The sequence below is a fragment of the Chiloscyllium plagiosum genome, unplaced genomic scaffold, assembly GCF_037043375.1.
Source record: "Chiloscyllium plagiosum isolate Xiang-an unplaced genomic scaffold, Cpla_swu_hap1 HiC_scaffold_4, whole genome shotgun sequence".
NCBI lineage: Eukaryota > Metazoa > Chordata > Chondrichthyes > Orectolobiformes > Hemiscylliidae > Chiloscyllium > Chiloscyllium plagiosum.
In genome coordinates this window covers 91401508-91420860 of record NW_028270142.1, presented here as the reverse complement: position 1 = coordinate 91420860, position 19353 = coordinate 91401508, and the positions used below count along the sequence as shown (strand labels likewise).

At 40.8% G+C, this 19353-nt stretch overlaps 1 protein-coding gene across 1 annotated transcript in view; it reads left to right on the top strand.

Annotated features, from left to right (window-relative positions):
* colec12 (collectin sub-family member 12) overlaps positions 1 to 19353 on the top strand; it is a 205021-nt gene that overhangs the window by 116922 nt on the left and 68746 nt on the right. The window contains exon 3 of the mRNA XM_043688229.2: positions 8398 to 8520. Coding sequence (XP_043544164.1) covers positions 8398 to 8520 — 123 coding nt within the window. The remainder of the gene's footprint in view (positions 1 to 8397; positions 8521 to 19353) is intronic.

Here is a 19353-nt window from a genome sequence, read left to right as displayed (position 1 = left end):
ATACATTGGGTTTGAAAGGATCAAAGTAATTTTGATCGGTGGACAAGGGCATTGAAAATAGATGAAACATTTGATGCTCTTCGAGAGACAATCATTTTGGAGGAATTCAAAAACTCGCTTCCTGAAGTATTGAGAACTCGTATGGAAGAGCAGAGCATTAAGACTGTAAGATGAGCAGCAGAAATAGCTGATGTTTATGATTTGATTCATAAATCAAAGTTTGGGCTTACGACATCAATTGCAAACTGTGATGGATAGAAATTGGGGAAAAGAGAAATCCTCAGATGGTAAGGGAAAAGGAGATCTCATTGATGATAATTTACCACAGGGTAAAATGGAAACCTATGAGGGGGAAGAGAAGTAAAGAAACTCGGGTGTTTTCACTGCAATAAAGTAGACCACATGAAGTCACGGTGTTGGTGGTTTAGAAAAAAACACTGAGAAGATGGATGTGGGAAAACAGAATAAACCAGGGAGTTTTGTTGAAGTAGTCAAGGAAAGCACAGTGGAAGCTAAAGAGCTGCAAAAAAAAAGTACAGACTGATCAGGGGTTGGTTGAGTACCAGATCACATTAAATGTGGAATTCATGTGAGAAAAGCAGCATTCCATTATATAAAGTGCAGTTGGACAGCCTGGTGAAAAGTGGAGGAGTGGTGGTAGGAGCAATAGAGAAATGTTCAGTTCCAGGAATACAGTTTATCATTGGTAATGTTATAACTGGATCATAGGTGGGAGTGCCTACTGTGGTTGAAAAGCTGATGCAAAATCATGCAACTGAGGTGTTATATGACCTATATTCCATTATTTTTCTTGACTGTGTGGTAACAAGGTCACAAAGCTACAGGTTGAAGCAGGAGGAGAAATCAAGGAATAAAGATAAGGAAGTAGAAGTTCAATTATCAGAGACTATGTTTGATTAAATGGTTGAGAAAAAAAACAATTGGTGAAGGACAAAGTGCATATTTTTAGTTCAGAGAAATTAACTGAAGTGCAACATAAAAATGAAAACTTAAAGTAGTTATGTCAAAAAGCATACACAGAAGAAGAACCTGAGTGTAAACCAGAATGTTACTATCTGAAAAATGACATCCTAATGAGGAAATGGAGACCATCACACATTCAGGCAGATGAGAAATGGGCAGGTATTCATAACGCTGTACCATCAGTGGGCTATAGAAAGGAGATGTTGCAGTAACACATGAATTACAAGTAGCAGGTCAATTTAGAGTAAGGAAAACTCGAGCCAAAATACAAAAACACTTTTATTGGCCTGGACTGTATGAGGATGTGGTTGAATTTTGTCGGACATGTCATATGCGTCAGGTAATTGGAAAACCTCACGCAGTGATAAAACCAGCACCTTAATACCCATTCCCACATTTCTAAGAGTGTTTTACAACGATCGTAATTGATTGTGAAAAAATGAAAATTAGTATTTGTCAACCATAATGGATCTGTCTACTAGATTTCCAGAAGCTATTCCATTATGCAGTGTCTTGGCTAAAAGAACTTTTGAAGAATTACTCAAACTTTTCACTGGATACAGACCACTTACAGAAATCCTAGGGAGTGTTGCTGAACAAAGAGACCTTAGAGTGCAGATTCATAGCTCCTTAAAAGTGGAGTTGAGGGTAGTTAGGATAGTGAAGGCGGCGTTTGGTATGCTTTCCTTTATTGGTCAGAGTATTGAGTACAGGAGTTGGGAGGTCATGTTGCGGCCATGCAGGACACTGGTTAGGCCACTGTTGGAATATTGCGTGCAATTCTGGTCTCCTTCCTATTGGAAAGATATTGTGAAACCTGAAAGGGTTCAAAAAAGATTTATAAAGATGTTGCCAGGGTTGGAGGATTTGAGCTATAGGGAAAGGCTGACCAGGCTGGGGCTGTTTTCCCCGGAGCATCGGAGGCTGAGGGGTGACCTTCTAGAGGTTTACAAAATTATGAAGAGCATGGATAGGAAAAATAGACAAAGTCTTTTCCCTGGGGTCGGGGAGTCCAGAACTAGAGGGCATAAGTTTAGGGTGAGAGAGGAAAGATATAAGAGACCTAAGGGGCAACCTTTTCACGCAGAGGGTGGTACGTGTATGGAATGAGCTGCCAGAGGAAGAGGAGGCTGGTACAATTGCAACTTTTAAAAGGCATCTGGATGGGTATATGAATAGGAAGGGTTTGGAGGGATATGGGCCGGGTGCTGGCAGGTGGGACTAGATTGGGTTGGGATATCTGGTCAGCATGGACAGGTTGGACCGAAGGTCTGTTTCCATGCTGTACATCTCTATGACTCTAAATACAGTCAGATCAAGGGTCAAATCTTACATCAAATTTATTCAAGCAAGTTATGGATAGCTGAGGAATAAAACCATTAAAATCAGCTGCATACCATTCAGAATAATGGAGAGCATTAGAACAGTGGCATCAAACCTTAAAGATCATGTTGAGAACTATAAAGTCAAGACTATCCAGAGGATTGGGATAAAGGAATTCCATTTGTAATTTCTGTAGTTGGAGATGCATGTAATGAATCAACTAAATTCACTCCATTTGAATTAGCTTTTGGGCATGAGAATGAGGGCACCACTGAAATAAGAGAGATTTGTTTGATTCAGTGTTCAGAGACGACACATTTGGGCTATGTGTCAAATTTTAGGGAAAGATTAAATATAATGGGTGAGTTGGCTAGACAGATTTTGACAGTAGCATAGCATGTGATGAAACAAGCAAACAAGAAATCAAAAGTTCATAATTTTGCTTGTCGGGATAAAGTGCTATTGTTACTTCCAGGCAAGGGTTAGTGGGCCTTATCAAACTGAAACAAAATTGACTGAGGTGAACTATTTGTTACAAACACCTGATAGAAAGAAATCTCACAGAGTACATCATGTGACTATGCACAAAAGGTATGTTGTTGGGAAGGAAAAATAACATAAAATAAGAAAAAGTTAGTGTCTAGTCTATCTTCTGAACATATTTTGGGAGGCTCATAACAGCAAAAGCTAATTTGCATACCGGTCGCACAGGACCTTTTGGTGTGGCCGTACAGCTTAGAGGGAATGTTATTCAAGTTGGTTGCACTTATTATTGCAAAGTGACAAATGGCAGCAAGCAGGAGCACATTTTGATGTAAATGTGAATGACACAGTTATTTGTGGAGCACCACCTTCCACCTTTCACCAGTCTGAGAAGCTCCTGAGAGGAGTAGGGGGAAGTGGGAATTAAAATCTGTACTTGTATTTCACTACAGTTTGACATCCAGTCCAGTCTGACTAATCGACATGGTGACCTAGGTTAGGCTGTGTACACACGGTGGGGCAATAGGTTATCTTCTAAGGTTTGCAGCCAATGCAACATGTTTCTGGAGCTACCTCCAAACCAGTTAAAGCATCTACTGAGTTTATGGCTCATTACAAATCAAAAATTAGAAAACTAAACATTGTGCATAACAGACATCTGTATCATACCGAATACATCATTATTCTGCAGCTTCGGCTCCAGTGTTTTGAGCTGGAGGCTGAGCTGCAGGCACTGCAATACATCAGGGAGAGGAAATGTTACCTGAATATTTGGAACCAGGAAGCAGTCACACTGTTTGGGATATATCATCTGATTTGATCAGTGGCCAGGGACAGGAGACTGGCTGCAACAGAGGCAGGGAAAGTGACCCGGAGGGCAAGAGGAATCGGGATGGCATAGTAGAATTGCTTAGTACAGAGGAACCTCGATTATCTGAATGAGATGGGTGGGCACTATTTCTTTTGGATAATTGATTATTCGGATAATTGATTTTACCTTAAACAAGGGAAGCCATACTGATAATGCTGTGCTCTACTGGAGAATTTATTTATAATTTTAATGTATTGAGCGCAAGAGGACACAGATTTCACATGGTGAACAAATTAAAGCAATGATAACATGAGAAAACTTTTTAAAAATGCAGTAGTAGTTACCATTTGGCAAGGAGTGGTGAAGACATCATTAAACAAACTCCCGAACAGCTTCTATGATTGCAACAGCATTTGTCCGTTTCCAGGAATTCAGTCTCGCGATAGAAAGACAGAAGCATCGCCTCGCGCATGCGTTTACGTTCTCGGCCTTTTTTAAATGAATGGCCCAGTAAAGTGACAGGAATACCTGCACAGTAATGTAAAACACTTACTTTTGCAAAGGGATGTGTAACAGCCCTTCCTAAAAAATATCCAGTCGCTGATGCTTGTGTTTCTTTGTTTTGGCCAGCGTTTCCACATGTTCTTCAGGTTACAGGTAATCCGAATTCTCTTTGATGTAATGTTTTTGCGGGACCTTGAACTCTTCTTCGGATAATCTGAAATTCGGATAATCGATATTCGGATAATCTTTAGATTTAGATTACTTTACAGTGTGGAAACAGGCCCTTCGGCCCAACAAGTCCACACCGACCCGCCAAAGCGCAAACCACCCATACCCCTACATTTACCCCTTACCTAACACTACGGACAATTTAGCATGGCCAATTCACCTGACCTGCACATCTTTGGACTGTGGGAGGAAACCGGAGCACCCGGAGAAAACCCACGCAGACACGGGGAGAATGTGCAAACTCCACACAGTCAGTCGCCTGAGGCGGGAATTGAACCCGGGTCTCTGGCGCTGTGAGGCAGCAGTGCTAACCACTGTGCCACCGTGCCGCCCACAATCGAGGTACCTCTGTACTCCAGAAATCCAGGTTCTGGGAATCGGTGTTCCAAACCTATCATGCAGATGGTGACATTTGAATCCCATTAATAAACCCGGAATTAAAAGGGGAAAGAAAAGTTGGTCATTGCCAATTGTCTTTAAAAAAACCTATCTGGTTCACTAATGTCTTTTAGGAAAGGAAAGACTGCTATCCTCATCTGGCTTGTCCTACATGTGATTCCAGAACCACAATTATATGGTTGACTCTAAAATGGCCTCATAAACCACACCGTTCATAAACTCACCATAACAGTTAGGGATGGGTAACAAATGCTGACCTCACCAGCAACTTCCAATGAAAGAATAGTGAAGGAATCAGGAGCCTCCATGTGTGCAATTACCCAACAAGTTTGAGATTTCTCAATTTGTTTGAATGAGAGTAAGGGCTGTAGAGTCAATGAACTAAGTGGTCATGACTCTATGGTACAGAACAACTTCCAAATGAAGAGGATGAAAAGGAATTTAGTGGTAGTAGAGACTAGTATAGTGAAGGAGAATAATACTGTGTCTGCCAAGGCTGGAAACGAGGTTACAGTGGGAAGGAAAGCAAGGAACAAGGTTCTTGGTAATCAGCATGAGGAGTTAAATACCAAATTAAGAAGCAGAACTTCAAAGGTAATAATTTCTGCATTATTAGCTGAGGCATATGCATAATTTGCATTTACCAAAATAGATTTGGGAAACTAATGCGTGGCTGAAAGACTAGTATTGTGGATGTGGGTATTGATTCATGAGGCACTGACACAAGTATATTGGAAAGTGCTGACTGTACAATTGGGACAATTTACACCTGAACTATGAAGGGACTGGTATTCCAGCCAGCTGCACAACGAGATAAGTAGAAGTGGTGTTAAACTAAACGAAGTGTGGATAGCAAATCAAATTTGGGAGGCTTTGGTAATTCTAAGGATAGAAACCAGGCAACAAAGAAAATATTGGTAGGGGAAATGCTAAACAGACTGTGACAGGAAGGGTTACAGAACACAAATTTAAGTGTAAATCAGCTGATAAAGCTAGAGATTAAAAAATAATAAAACTAAAGGTTTGTATCTGAATTAACATGGCATTCAAAATAAAGCAGATAGACTAAAAGCAGAAATAAGTAAATATGTTTTGATTGCCATTACAGAGAAATAGCTGCAGGGTATCAGAAGATTGAGATCCGAATATTGAAGGGGATATGACATTTAGGAAGGATGGGAAGCCAGAAAAATATAAAGGAGTGGCTCTATTAATAATAGCATGATATACAATAACTTGAAGAAAGCGAGGCATAAATGTGGTTTGGATAGAGATAAGGAATTTTAAAAGCACAAAGTCACTTGTGACAGTGGTGTACAGTTTCTTGGACAATAGCCATATGTAAGATAGACTTTGAAGAAAAAAGAAAAGGTAGCTTGGCAGAAAGTTACTGCTGTAATTATAGATGATTTTAATCTCCATTATGACTGGAAAAAGCAGATGAGCATAGATAACCTTGATGACAAATCCGTTGAATGTTTCAAGGTTGTTTCGTATAGTAGTACAGTTTGGAGACAACAAGAATGCAGTCTATGCTAAGCTTAGTTTTGTAAAACAAGATAGAATTAATTAAGTAAATTATGGTGAAAGAGTTCCACGGTAGTAGTGACCATAATATGCTTGAAACTAAATGTGAAATTGCTGGAAAAGCTCAGCAGTTCTGAAGAAGGATCACTGGACCTGAAACATTAACTCTGATTCCTCTCCACAGAAGCTGCCAGACCTGCTGAGCTTTTCCAGCATTTTCTGTTTTCATTTCTGATTTCCAGCATCAACATTTCTTTTGGTTTATATATAATATGATTGAATTTTGTTTACAGTTTGAAAAAGAGAAGCGTGGAGCCATGACTACTATTTTCAACTTCTATAGGTGCAATTATGAGGGCACAAAAGCAGAGCCAGCTAAAATAAACTAGAAAATTAGGTTAAGGGATAGGACCATAGTGATGCAATGGCAGACGTTTAATAAGATATTTAAGAATAAACTAAATAGAGATATTCCAATGAGATAGAATCATTTCAAGGGGAGGACCCATGACTTAAAGAAAAAGCATCTAATTGTGCAACACTGAATAATGGTTCAGAAGATTAAACAGCAAAGAATTATCAAAAGATTAAGAAGGAGGAAAAAAAATCAGAACTCAAGAGAAAGCTAGCTAGAAATATAAAAACGATGGTAAGAATTTCTATAAATAGCTAAAAAATAGAGTTGACAAAACTAACATTGGCCATATAGAAAGTGAATCTGGGAAATTAATAATGGAAAATAAAGGAATTGTGGATGAACTGAACAGGAATTTTGCTGTCGTCTTCATTGTAGAGTCTATAAGTAACATCCGAAAAATAGCTGTAAGTCAGGAGATGGAAGGGAGAGAGAGCTCATGGTTAGGGAGATATCATATTAGCATGGACAGATGATTGGCTGTCTAACAGGAAAGAAAGAAGGAATATTCACAAGTTGTTCATTTTCTGGTTGCTAAGATATAATTAGCAGTATGGCTTAGGGATCAGTGCTGGGAGTTCAAACTTCTATAATTCAATGACTTAGATAAAGGGCTGAAAGATGTAGTTGCTAAATTTGCTGATAACACAAAGAAAAGGCAGGAAAGTAAGTTGTGAATAGGACATAAGAAGGCAACAAAGTGATATAGATAAGTGAATTAATTGGGAAAAGACAATTGGAGTATAATGTAGGAATAAATTAAGTTGTTGATTTTGGCAAGAAGCATCATGAAAAAAGCAGGTCTGACAACAATCTGTGGAGAAAAATCAGAGTTAACGTATCTGGTCGAGTGACCTTTCCTCAGAACTGTTCTGAGAAAGGATCACTTGACCTGAAAGGTTAACTCTGATTTCTTCCCTCAAATGCTGCCAGACCTGCTGAGCTTTTTCAGCAATCTCTATTTTTGTTTCTGATTTACAGCATCCTCAGTTCTTTCAATTTTTACAAAATAAGCATTTGATCTGAATAGTGAGAGATTGCAGAGCTCTGAGGTGCAAGGGGTCTTGTAGTGCATGAATCGCAAAATATTAATATGTAGGTACAGAACATAATTAGGAAAGCTAACAGAATGCCTTTGTTTATTGCTTAGGGAGTTGAATATAAAAGTAGAAAGGTTATGTTTTAGTTATGCAGAGCACTAATGAGACTCCATCTAAAATACTTATGCAGGAGTGGTCTCCTTATTTAGGGAATAATGTAAATGTGTTGAAAGCAGTTTAGAGGAAGTTTACTAGGTTAATACTTGGAATGGGCGGGTTATCTTATGAAGAACTGTTGGACAGGCTAAGTTTGCATCCATTGAAGTTTATAGTAAGAAGCAATGTGTTTGAAACTTTTAAAAACAGAGATCTTGACAGGATGGAAGTGGAAAGGTGTTGTCCATTTAAGACAAAGAGGATTTTTATTTGCAGAGGATACTTAAGTCTTTAAAACGCTGTTCCTTGAACAGTGAAAGCAGAGTCTTGGAATATGTTTTAGTAGAAGTAGTTTGGCATTCATTCGGTTGTCCTGATGAATGAATGATGGAAATGTTCAGAGACTGTCTCCCTTTACAAAAATATTTAAGTTCTATACCACCACATGTTTAATATAAAGTGCCATAAATGTTAGAGATTAGTATCATATCTGCCAAAAAATATTAATCTTTGTATTTTTGTTGCAGGAATCCAGGAAGGGCCTCAGTGTAATCGATGTAGAAATAACTGGGCATTGAAATTTGCTATTCTGCTGCTCTATGTCCTGTGTGCCATGCTGACAATTACTGTAGCCATCCTGGGATATAAAGGTATTAGAACTTTAACAACTTTTTGTTTCATCGTCTTGTATTATTCTGAAATCCAGTTCAAATGTTGATTATTTTAAGAAAGACACATGGATCGTTTTGACAGTAGTTTATTTCTGGAACATCCTGGCTCTGCAACTATGAAACATGATGTTACAGCTCAACATAGCACACAAAACTAACCCCTGACAATGATTCCATCTTAAAGCATCAGAGATTTATTTTGGCTTTATTTTCTTAGAAAAGTATGCTTCCAAAAAGCAGAAACAGATATATATATAAATGGAGTGCACTGGGAAGGAGACAGCTCATGTTTTATGGAAAATAAATTGCTCACAACACCAGCAATTTAAGTTGCATAAATCTCTTGATGTCCTTTATTTGAATTTGCAATTCAGTATGGTCTTAATAATTACAAATTTGGAGGCTTTAATGGACTGATTAGAACTTGTTTAATGAGGAAAGGTGAAACAGAATAGTTTCTCCTTTATAAAGGCTGCTTTGAAAAACAATTTTTGATCATTGGAGCATACCAAAGGTACAAATCACAATAATATTCTTGTATACAACTACAGTGTTATAAAATTTTGAGTGAGGACTATATTTGATTGGATTAGATCCCCTACAGTGTGGAAACAGGCCCTTCGGCCCAACAAGTCCACACCGACCCTCTGAAGACTAATCCACCCAGCCCCATTTCCCTCTGACTAATGCACCTAACACTATGGGCAATTTAGCATGGCCAATTCACTTGGCCTGCACATCTTTGGACTGTGGGAGGAAACCGGAGCACCCTGAGGAAACCCACGCAGACATGGGGAGAATGTGCAAACTCCACACAGTCACCAGAGGCCAGAATTGAACCTGGGACCCTGGTGCTGTGAGGCAGCAGTGCTAACCACTGAGCCACTGTGCCGCAAAACAAAACTTTCAACTAAAAGTTTAAGAACTCTGAAATTCCTAACAAATTACCATGTGACTTATTCACACTGTACAAAACATCAGCAGAGAAAAAGTATTGCAAATGTTGAAACTTGAACATTCTTGGGACCACTTATGCAGCACCAACTCCTTCAACCTTAAAGTATACTTGCTGTCAAGAAGATTTGCAGTCAGTATGACAAACTCCAACAGGAGATGACTGTATCCAGAGTGGGTTTGTTCATTCATGACTTACCAAATACAAGGCTGTCATGTCGTCTATCAGGTAACAAATGAATCTTGAACTTTGCAGTAGGGTGTGGGAGTCAGTGAATTGAATTTGAGTTTGTTTATTATCTTTATAACTTGCTGTAAATGATACAAAGTCATAAATTGGACAAAATCTTTGGTTAAACATGATGTTTATCTTGATCAGTAATATTTACTTGATATTTCTTAATCCAGTCTGAAATATTTTCACAGAGGTTGATTTCCTGTCACTAAGTCACCCTTTATTTACATTGAGTCATAGAGATGTACAGCATGGAAACAGACACTTCGGTCCAACCCCTCCATGGCGACCAGATATCCCAACCCAATCTAGTCCCACCTGCCAGCACCAGGCCCATATCCCTCCAAACCCTTCCTATTCATATACCCATCTAAATGCCTCTTAAAAGTTGCAATTGTACCAGCCTCCACCACATCCTCTGGCAGTTCATTCCATAAATGTACCACCCTCTGCGTGAAAAAGTTGCCCCTTAGGTCTCTTTTATATCTTTCTCCTCTCACCCTAAGCCTATGCCCTCTAGTTCTGGACTACCCGACCGTAGGGAAAAGACTTTGCCTATTTATCCTATCCATGCCCCTCATAATTTTGTAAACCTCTAGAAGGTCACCCCTCAGCCTCCGATGCTCCAGGGAAAACAACCCCAGTCTGTTTAGCCTCTCCCTGTAGCTCAGATCCTTCAACCCTGGCAACATCCTTGTAAATCTTTTCTGAACCCTTTTAAGTTTCACAACATCTTTCCGATAGGAAGGAGACCAGAATTGCACGCAATATTCCAACAGTGGCCTAACCAATGTCCTGTGCAGCCGCAACATGACCTCCCAACTCCTGTACTCAATACTCTGACCAATAAAGGAAAGCATACCAAACGCTTTCTTCACTATCCTATCTACCTGCGACTCCACTTTCAAGGAGCTATGAACCTGCACTCCAAGGTCTCTTTGTTCAGCAACACTCCCTAGGACCTTACCATTAAGTGTATAAGTCCTGCTAAGATTTGCTTTCCCAAAATGCAGCACATCGCATTTATCTGAATTAAACTCCATCTGCCACTTCTCAGCCTATTGGCCCATCTGGTCCAGATCCTGTTGTAATCTGAGGTAACCCTCTTTGCTGTCCACTACACCTCCAATTTTGGTGTCATCTTCAAACTTACTAACTGTACCTCTTATGCTCGCATCCAAATCATTTATGTAAATGACAAAAAGTAGAGGGCCCAGCACCGATCCTTGTGGCACTCCACTGGTCACAGGCCTCCAGTCTGAAAAACAACCCTCCACACCACCCTCTAGATTTTTTTCTTCCTTTGAGCCAGTTCTGTATCCAAATGGATGGTTCTCCCTGTATTCCATGAGATCTAATCTTGCTAACCAGTCTCCCATGGGGAACCTTGTCGAATGCCTTACTGAAGTCCATATAGATCACATCTACTACTCTGCCCTCATCAATCTTCTTTGTTACTTCATCAAAAAACTCAATCAAGTTTGTGAGACATGATTTCCCTCGCAAAAAGCCATGTTGACTATCCCGAATCAATCCTTGCCTTTCCAAACACATGTACATCCTGTCCCCCATGATTCCCTCCAACAACTTGCCCACCACCGATGTCAGGCTCACTGGTCTATAGTTCCCTGGCTTGTCCTTACCACCCTTCTTAAACAGTGGCACCACGTTTGCCAACCTCCAGTCTTCCGGCACCTCACCTGTGACTATCGATGATACAAATATCTCAGCAAGAGGCCCAGCAATCACTTCTCTAGCTTCCCACAGAGTTCTCGGGTACACCTGATCAGGTCCTGAGGATTTATCCACCTAGTTCTTGACACTGATCCAGCTCCCTCAGAGCCAGCTGTCAGAGTGAACAGGATATCTGACATTCCTGTTCTTATCTGTCAGCCAGGGCTCCCTGATTAACAGTCCTAATCAGGGAGTTCATATACTTTAAGTTCATATTCTGTGGCTGATTTCATTACAATCACTATATCCCTCCATCTGTGAATCCAAGGACATAGGCCAATTCTGTTTTGTAGCTCCTCCTGGGTTGTTTTAGCACTGGGTAAGGGTCCTCCAACTATGCCTCAGATACGTGCAGCGTGTAACACACAGTAGCTCCTCTCTTGAGCCCAGAGCATCTTGGAAGAAATTCATTCTCCTCTTCAGACTGCAAAGGTATTGAGGCAGCAACATACACTTTGTCCATCTCAGACTCCAAGGTATCTTCATGCTTAATGGAGAGGGAGAATCCACCGGTTCCAGAACAGTGGAAAAGACTGTCAAGGAGCCAGTCACATTTTGCTCCCACACTGTTTGCGAGTTTGCAGCTTTTATATGGTCCACATGCTTGTTCAGGACTGTCACAGCTACCTGAACTTCATGTGTCACTGAACCCGACATCACGTCCACTGTGCCCCTTACCCATGCAGGCACATTTCCGTGGTTTCTGCACCAGACTTCATCCCCTGAAGTAAATTATCTCTCTCATTTAACTAAGTCTTGTGGCTGGCATTGGTATTCCTGATGCCAGTTCACCCCCCACCCACCCACTCCAGGTCTGGGAAGATCAGATTGAACCTGGTGTAAGGTCTTCTCCTCCATTTGCAACTTTGCTGTAAATATCCCTGCAGTTGCATGAGGGGGTAGTCCTGTAATCAATGGGCTAGTTTGGTATCTGTCGAAGCTGTAGACTGTTTCTTTAAGCCTGCCTTCAAAAGTTGGACTGCTCTTTGTGCCAGACCATTGGACAATAGATAGCAGAGCTGTCCTTATATGTCAAATACCTTTTGACATTAGGAAGTACTCAAGTTCCCTGCTGGTAGACAATGTCCCTTTATCTGTGGCCAACACTTCTGAGAGTCTGTGTATTGGAAAACATGCGTGAGGTTGTTTTATCGTCATTCCCATGTTAAACAAATATCTCTATGCAGGTTGAGCCACTTTGAGTGGGCATCCACAATGGCTAAGATCAGTGACCCCATGAAAAGGACCTGCATAGTTGATGTGGAACCAAGTCCAGGGTTTACCGGCCATTCTCATGAATGTGGGGGAGCTGCTGGCAATAATTTCTGTCCTTGTCGGCACTTTGGACAGTGCTTTACCAAAGCAGTTATGTCTGCATCTAATCCTAGCCATCAGACATAACTTCTTGCCAACATCTTTGGCAACCCCTAGATGACCTTGGTGGAGTTTGGATTTCAGTATCTGTCTGGGGGGGACGTTTACTCAGGACAATCACTCTTGCTCCCCATAATAATGTGCCATCCTCTACTGTGATTTGGTCTTCCAAGTTCCAAAAATTCTGGTTGTGATGGCTGTTTCCCCCATCACCACCAGCTGTTGCAGTTTTGCCAGAATCAGATGTTGCTGTGTCCAAAGTCCGATATTGTCGGCTGTGATTGAAAGTGTGTCCAGAAAATTTAAGCCATTATGGACTCTTCCGGTGGCAGTACCAACGGTGGTGCATCTGCCAGAGAAAGGCTGCTCAATGAATCTGCATTTGCTACTCGGCCTCCCAGACAGTGTTCCAACTCGTAACTATATGCACTCAGAATTCGAGCCCATCATTGAATTTGACCTGAAGCTTTGGGCAGCACTGCCTTGTCCTCTTTAAGTTGGGTCTTGCTGCCTCAGAATGGCAGCCAAAATAAATCTTTTGTAACCACTTCTGTTATGCAGAAGATACAAAAGCTTAAACACACGTAACAACAGATTCCAAAACAGCTTGCTCCCCACTGTTATTAGACTTCTGAGTGGACCTCTCAAATTTTAAATGAGTGTTGATCTCACTGTGCACCTTCTCTGCAGTCATGAAATTGTATTCCTCTGTTCTGTTCTATTACCCTTATGGACTTTGCATGGTATGATCTGCCTGTACTGCATGTAAAACAAAACTTTTCACTATGCCTCCGTACATGTGACAATAATGAATCAAATCAAAAAAATTAAAGGTTTGTTGTCCATATTATTACAAATTTATGTCCATAAAGCTATTGGCGGAACTTCCTGACTCTCAAAACTTTGTTCCCTATCAGGGGTTATTTACTCTCTGTATTAGCCAAAGTCCTAGATGCATATGCCAAGGGTGTACCTATCCATTGGGCCACCTATGAGCTAATACTACCCCAGTACCATACAGGGAGACATCGCATGTCAATACCAGATATCTTGCTTGGGATCTTAGTCTTTCAATGCCTTAGAGAATGATAGCTGTTTCTTCACTTCCCTGAAAGCAATGGCTCGGCGATGCAACCATTTCCAAGGCTGACCATTTTTTAGGAGATGATGTAAAGGTGCCAAGATGGAGACCAGATTTTGTATGAACTTTCCGTAGTAATTCACCAGCCAAGGAAATACCAGTCAGGATGTCGGAGCCAGAGCACCATTGATCACCCTCACTTTAATCTTCCAACAGGTGAAACTCAGTCTTGTTGACTCTGTAGCCCCAGTAGGTCATTTGAGGTGCCTGGAACACACATTTTTTCCTTCTAAGGCATACAGCCGCCTGGCTGAAACATCTAATGACTATGTCCATGTTCTCTAAGTGCTCTTTATTGGTCTTACCTTTATTAGCACATCATCTCGATAAATGACGACCTGGGGTAAACCTTGTAAGATGATCTCCATCATTCACTGAAAATTGCATATGCTGATGACACCTCAAATGCCAGTCTTGTATATTGGCACAAGCCCTTACGGGTATTAATTGTAGCATACTTCTGGGAATCCTCATCGAACTGCAATTGCAAGCATGCATGGCTCATGTCCAGCTTCGTGAAAGACGGCTCCCCCTGCCCCCGACCCTGCCAGCTTTGTCTATAAATCCTCTGTGCAAGGGACTGGGTCTTTATCCAGCTGCGAGAAGTGGTTTACCATTAGATTAAAATCCCCACTGAGGTGAACTGATTCTTCACAATCAGTACAACCGGTGCTGCCCATTCGGCAAACTGTACTGGTTTGATGATTCCTTCGTTTTCCAGCCTTCTGATTTCTGCCTCTACTTTGCTCTGTAAGGCAAATGGCACTGGATGAGTATAACAGAATTGTGGAATTGCTTCCTGGTCAACATGCAAGGTGGCCTTGGCTCCTTTGATAATCTCTAGACCTTGCTGAAAAACTTCCAGATTTTAATTCGAACTTCACGCAGGCAGCTGTTTTCTAATCAAAAAATATTGAACCAATCAAAGTGAATCTTTCTCAACCAATCTCTCCCTATCAAGCTTGGGCCCAAGCCTTTTATTGCAGTCAGTGCTAGCTGAATCAGCTGGTTCTCATAAGAGACTGGAACTGAAGTTGTGTCATTAATCTGTAAAGGTTCCCTGCTATAGGTTCTCAGCCTGGCTGAGATCTTGCGGAAACTTAAGAATTAGTGTCCAGAGTGAACTTTGTTAAAGACTGGTTCTGCGATCACTGAAACTGCCACGCTGATATCGACCTCCATTAGAACCAGATGACCATTTAACCAGATGTTTATTTTGATTGGTTCTGATGTGCATGTTGCTAAGCAATTTAACTGTTCCAAACCAAATGTAGGTGGACTTTCCAGGGAGTGCACTCTCCTGGATACTGGGCTATGAGTTCGCTTATTCAATTTAGGTCTAGTAGGACTCTTTCGCTGTCTCGAGTCCGCATACTGGCAGCAACTACAATGGCTTGCCAGCCCGGACCCTGAAGAAAATTTTAATCATTTGGTCATATCTTGGCTTTATTTTGGGATTTTGCTATGGGCTGACCTAGAACCCCACTGTTCAGTATATGTCCTGTGTGAGGCTATGCAATTGCCTTCACTTAAGTGGTGTTCCCTAAGCTCAGTCGGACTGGCGAGCATGTCCACGTATTAGACTCTGTATCTCATATACTGCGCTGGCAATTTTCCAAAGAAAAGCCAGTTGTAGTGCCTGTTTGAAGTCCAGTTGGGCTTCAGCTAGTAGGTGCTTTTGTATGGTTAATCATTAATCCCACATACCAAACGGTCTCTCAGCATCTCATTAAAGGTTAAACCAAAGTCACATGCCTCTGCCAGTCATTTTAATCTTGTCAAAACTCCTGATAAGGATTCCCCTGGATCTTGAATTGCCAAGTAAAACTGATAAAATTTCAGAATAAGAGGAGGCTTGCAGTTTTAATATTCTTTACCTAAATCTGTCAACTCTTGAAAGGTTTTAGTATCTGGTGCCTCAGGGAAAGCTAGGCTCCTAATAACCAAAAAAGGCTGTGGGTCCACAAGCTTTCAGGAAAATTACTCATTGTTTTTCACAGCCCAAATGTCATTTCCACAGAAAATAAATGCATTCTTTCCACTTGCTGGGCCCCATCCTCAACAGCAGGATCAAACGAGTCAACCTTCCCAAATAATGGCATGAGGTCAGAAAAGCTTACCCCAACTCAAAGATGACTGTTGCAAGTGAATTTTGTCACAAGCGTGCTTTACTCTCATTGCCATTGAAATAACTGCAGAGGCAAATAACGGCAATATTCTTAGATTTCCATTTACAACTAAACTTACGAAAGTAAGGACAATATTTGCAAAACAAAGCTTTAACTAAAACTTTAAGAACTTTGAAATTCCTAATATGTAACAAACTACCACATGATTTATTCACATTAAACAAAACATCAGTGGAGAAAAAGTATTGCAAATGTTGAAACTTGAACATTCTTGGGATATTTATGCAGCTCCAACTCATTCAGCCGTAAAGCATGTTTACACTCAAGGAGACCTGCAGTCAGTAGTACCAACTCCAACAGGAGTTGACTGTATCCAGAGTGGGTTTGTTCATTCACAGTTTACTGAGTGTTCTATCTACAAGGCTGTCATGTCACATATCAGGTAACAAATGAATTTTGGCAAATACAGTTAAGGTAAATCCAAAGGGATTGTTTTAGTACATTAAGGACAAAAGGGTAACTAGGGAGAGGCTGCGAAACCTTATTACTGAAGTCCTCATAGAACACATCCATTGCTCTGCTTTCATCAATCCCCTTTGTTACTTCTTCAAAAAACTCAATCAAACTACTGAGACATGATTTCCCATGTACAAAGCCATGTTGACTAAATCTAATCAGTCCTTGCCGTTCCAAATACATGTAAATCCTGTCCCTCACAATTCCATCCAACAATTTGCCCACCACTGATGTCAGGCCCATCTGTCTATAATTCCCTAGCTTTTATTTACCACCTTGCTTAAATAGTGGCAGCACGTTAGCCACTCTCCAGTCTTCCAGCACCTCGCCTGTGACTATTGATGATAGAAATATCTCAACAAGGGGTTCAGTAATCACTTTGCTAGGTTCCCACAGAGTTCTAGGATACACCTGATCAGGTCCTAGGGATTTATCCACCTTTCTGCATTTTAAGCCATCAAGCACCTCCTCCTCTGTAATATGGACATTTTTCAAGATGTTACTATGTATTTCTCCACATTCTGACCACCTCCACAGTAAACATTGATGCAAAATACATTTTTAGTACTCCCCCCCCATCTCCTGTAGTTCCACTCCTACTGACCTTTGAGAGGCCCTAGCCTCTCCCTAGTTACCCTTTTGTCCTTAATGTATTGTAACAATCCCTTTGGATTCACCTTAACCCCCGTATTTGCCAAAGCTATTTTATGTCCCCTTTTTGCCCTCCTGATTTCCCTATTAAGTAAACTCCTTCTGCCTTTATACTCTTCTGAGGTTTCACTCGATCTCTGCTGTCTATGCCTGACATATATGTTTCCTTCTTTTCTTGACCAAAACCTCAAGTTCTCTAGTCATTCAGCATTCCCTACACCTACCAGCCTTGTCTTTCACCCTAACAGAAACGCACTGTCTCTGGACTCTCATTATCTCATTTTTGAAGGTTTCTCATTTTTGAAGGTTTCCCATTTTCTAGCCAGCCCCTTACCTGCAAAAATCCACCCCCAATCAATTTTTGAAAGTTCTTGCCTAATACCATCAACATTGGCCTTCCTTCAATTTAGAACTTTAACTTTTAGATCCGGTCTATCCTTTTTCCATCATTATTTTAAAACTAATAGAATTATGGTGGCTGGCCCCAAAGTGCACCCCCACTGATACCCCAGTCACCTGCCCTGCCTTATTTTTCAACAGTAGGTCACTAAGCACATGTTTTACAATAACAGAACATTGTGTATGCTCCACCCACATCTCTTGTACTGACTTGAGTAGATGGGCACAATTCCAAGACAAGTACTTGAAGTTCCATAATCTGTTAACATGACTGAAGGAGACCAGACATAGGCCAGATGGAGACAACTGCTACATCCAATATTCTGTAAAGGGAGCGAGTGACAGAGGCAGCAAGTCTCTACCTGCTCATAACTCTAGTCTCTTGTATGATAAAGTAGCCTAGAAAAGTAAAAAAAACCCAACAACTGCAAATAAACTGAGGACTCAAAATGTGCTTCTGAGCCTATGGAATGCATGAACAAGTAATTAAACTAAAACTGAAATAGAATATAGGCTTGTAAATTAAGCACTGGTTAAACCCATCATTTGCTTTACTGGATAATAACCTAAAGTATACAAGCAAACTATTTGATTGGTAGTGTTGGACTTGAATGATAGCATAATTTATATCCTAAGGAAGGGAAGAAGTCAAGGCATGCCCCTCCCCAGAAGAAAACAATATTCTTTATTGTTCTTGCAGTACTTGACTCGACTGTAATCTGTCTTTTTGGCAAAGAAAATTTAACATCAAATGTGCAACAACGTAGCAGGCCATTTGGTTCATGTAAGTCTTACGGGTCTGCTCAAGCTTCCTCTAATTTCTGTTGATCTCAACCAATCAGCATAACTTCCCATTCCTTTCTCCATCATGTTTATGTAGAGTCCTCTTAAATGCATCCGTGCCACTCACCTCAAATACTCCCTGAGGGAATGAGTTCTAAATTCTAACGTCTCCTTTTAGTAAAGGGTTTATTCCCAAAATCCAAAAGTTTTTTTTTCGCTTGACTGTCCTATAATTATAGTTTCTAATTTCAGTCTCCTACCACGATTGGAAGAGTTTTCTCTCTGTCTACTGTGTAAAATCCTTTCATTTCTTTAAAGATTACCATCAGGTCACTCTTCAGGTCTTTCCCTTTCTAGCGGAAAGTGTTCTGTAATGAGGTCAACCAGGCTGGATCTTACAGAATATATGTTCCCTAATTGGGGCTATTAACATCAGGGAGATGATGGCCCAGTGGCATTATTGCTGGACTGTTAATCCAGAGACCAGGTAATTTTCTGGGGAGCCAGGTTTGAATTCCACCATGGCAGATCGTGGACTTTGAATTCAATTAAAAATCTGGAATTAAGAGTCTCGTGGTGACTATAATGATTGTCTGAAAAACCCATCTTGTTCACTAAGGTCACTTAGGGAAGGGATCTGCCATCCTTATCTGGCCTACATGTGACTCTAGATCCACAGCAATGTGGTTGATTGTTAATGCTGTCTGGGCAGTTATGGATGGATGATGCTCTTATCCTGCAAATGAATTTTTAAAAACTTGTCCAATTAGGGAGCCCTGGCTGACAGATAAAACTAGAACTGTTAGGGGTTCTGTTCATTTGGAGGGCTGGCTCTGAAGAAGTCAGATCAGTGTCAAGTACAGGTAGTTCTATAATGCCACTATTGCAGTCCAGCG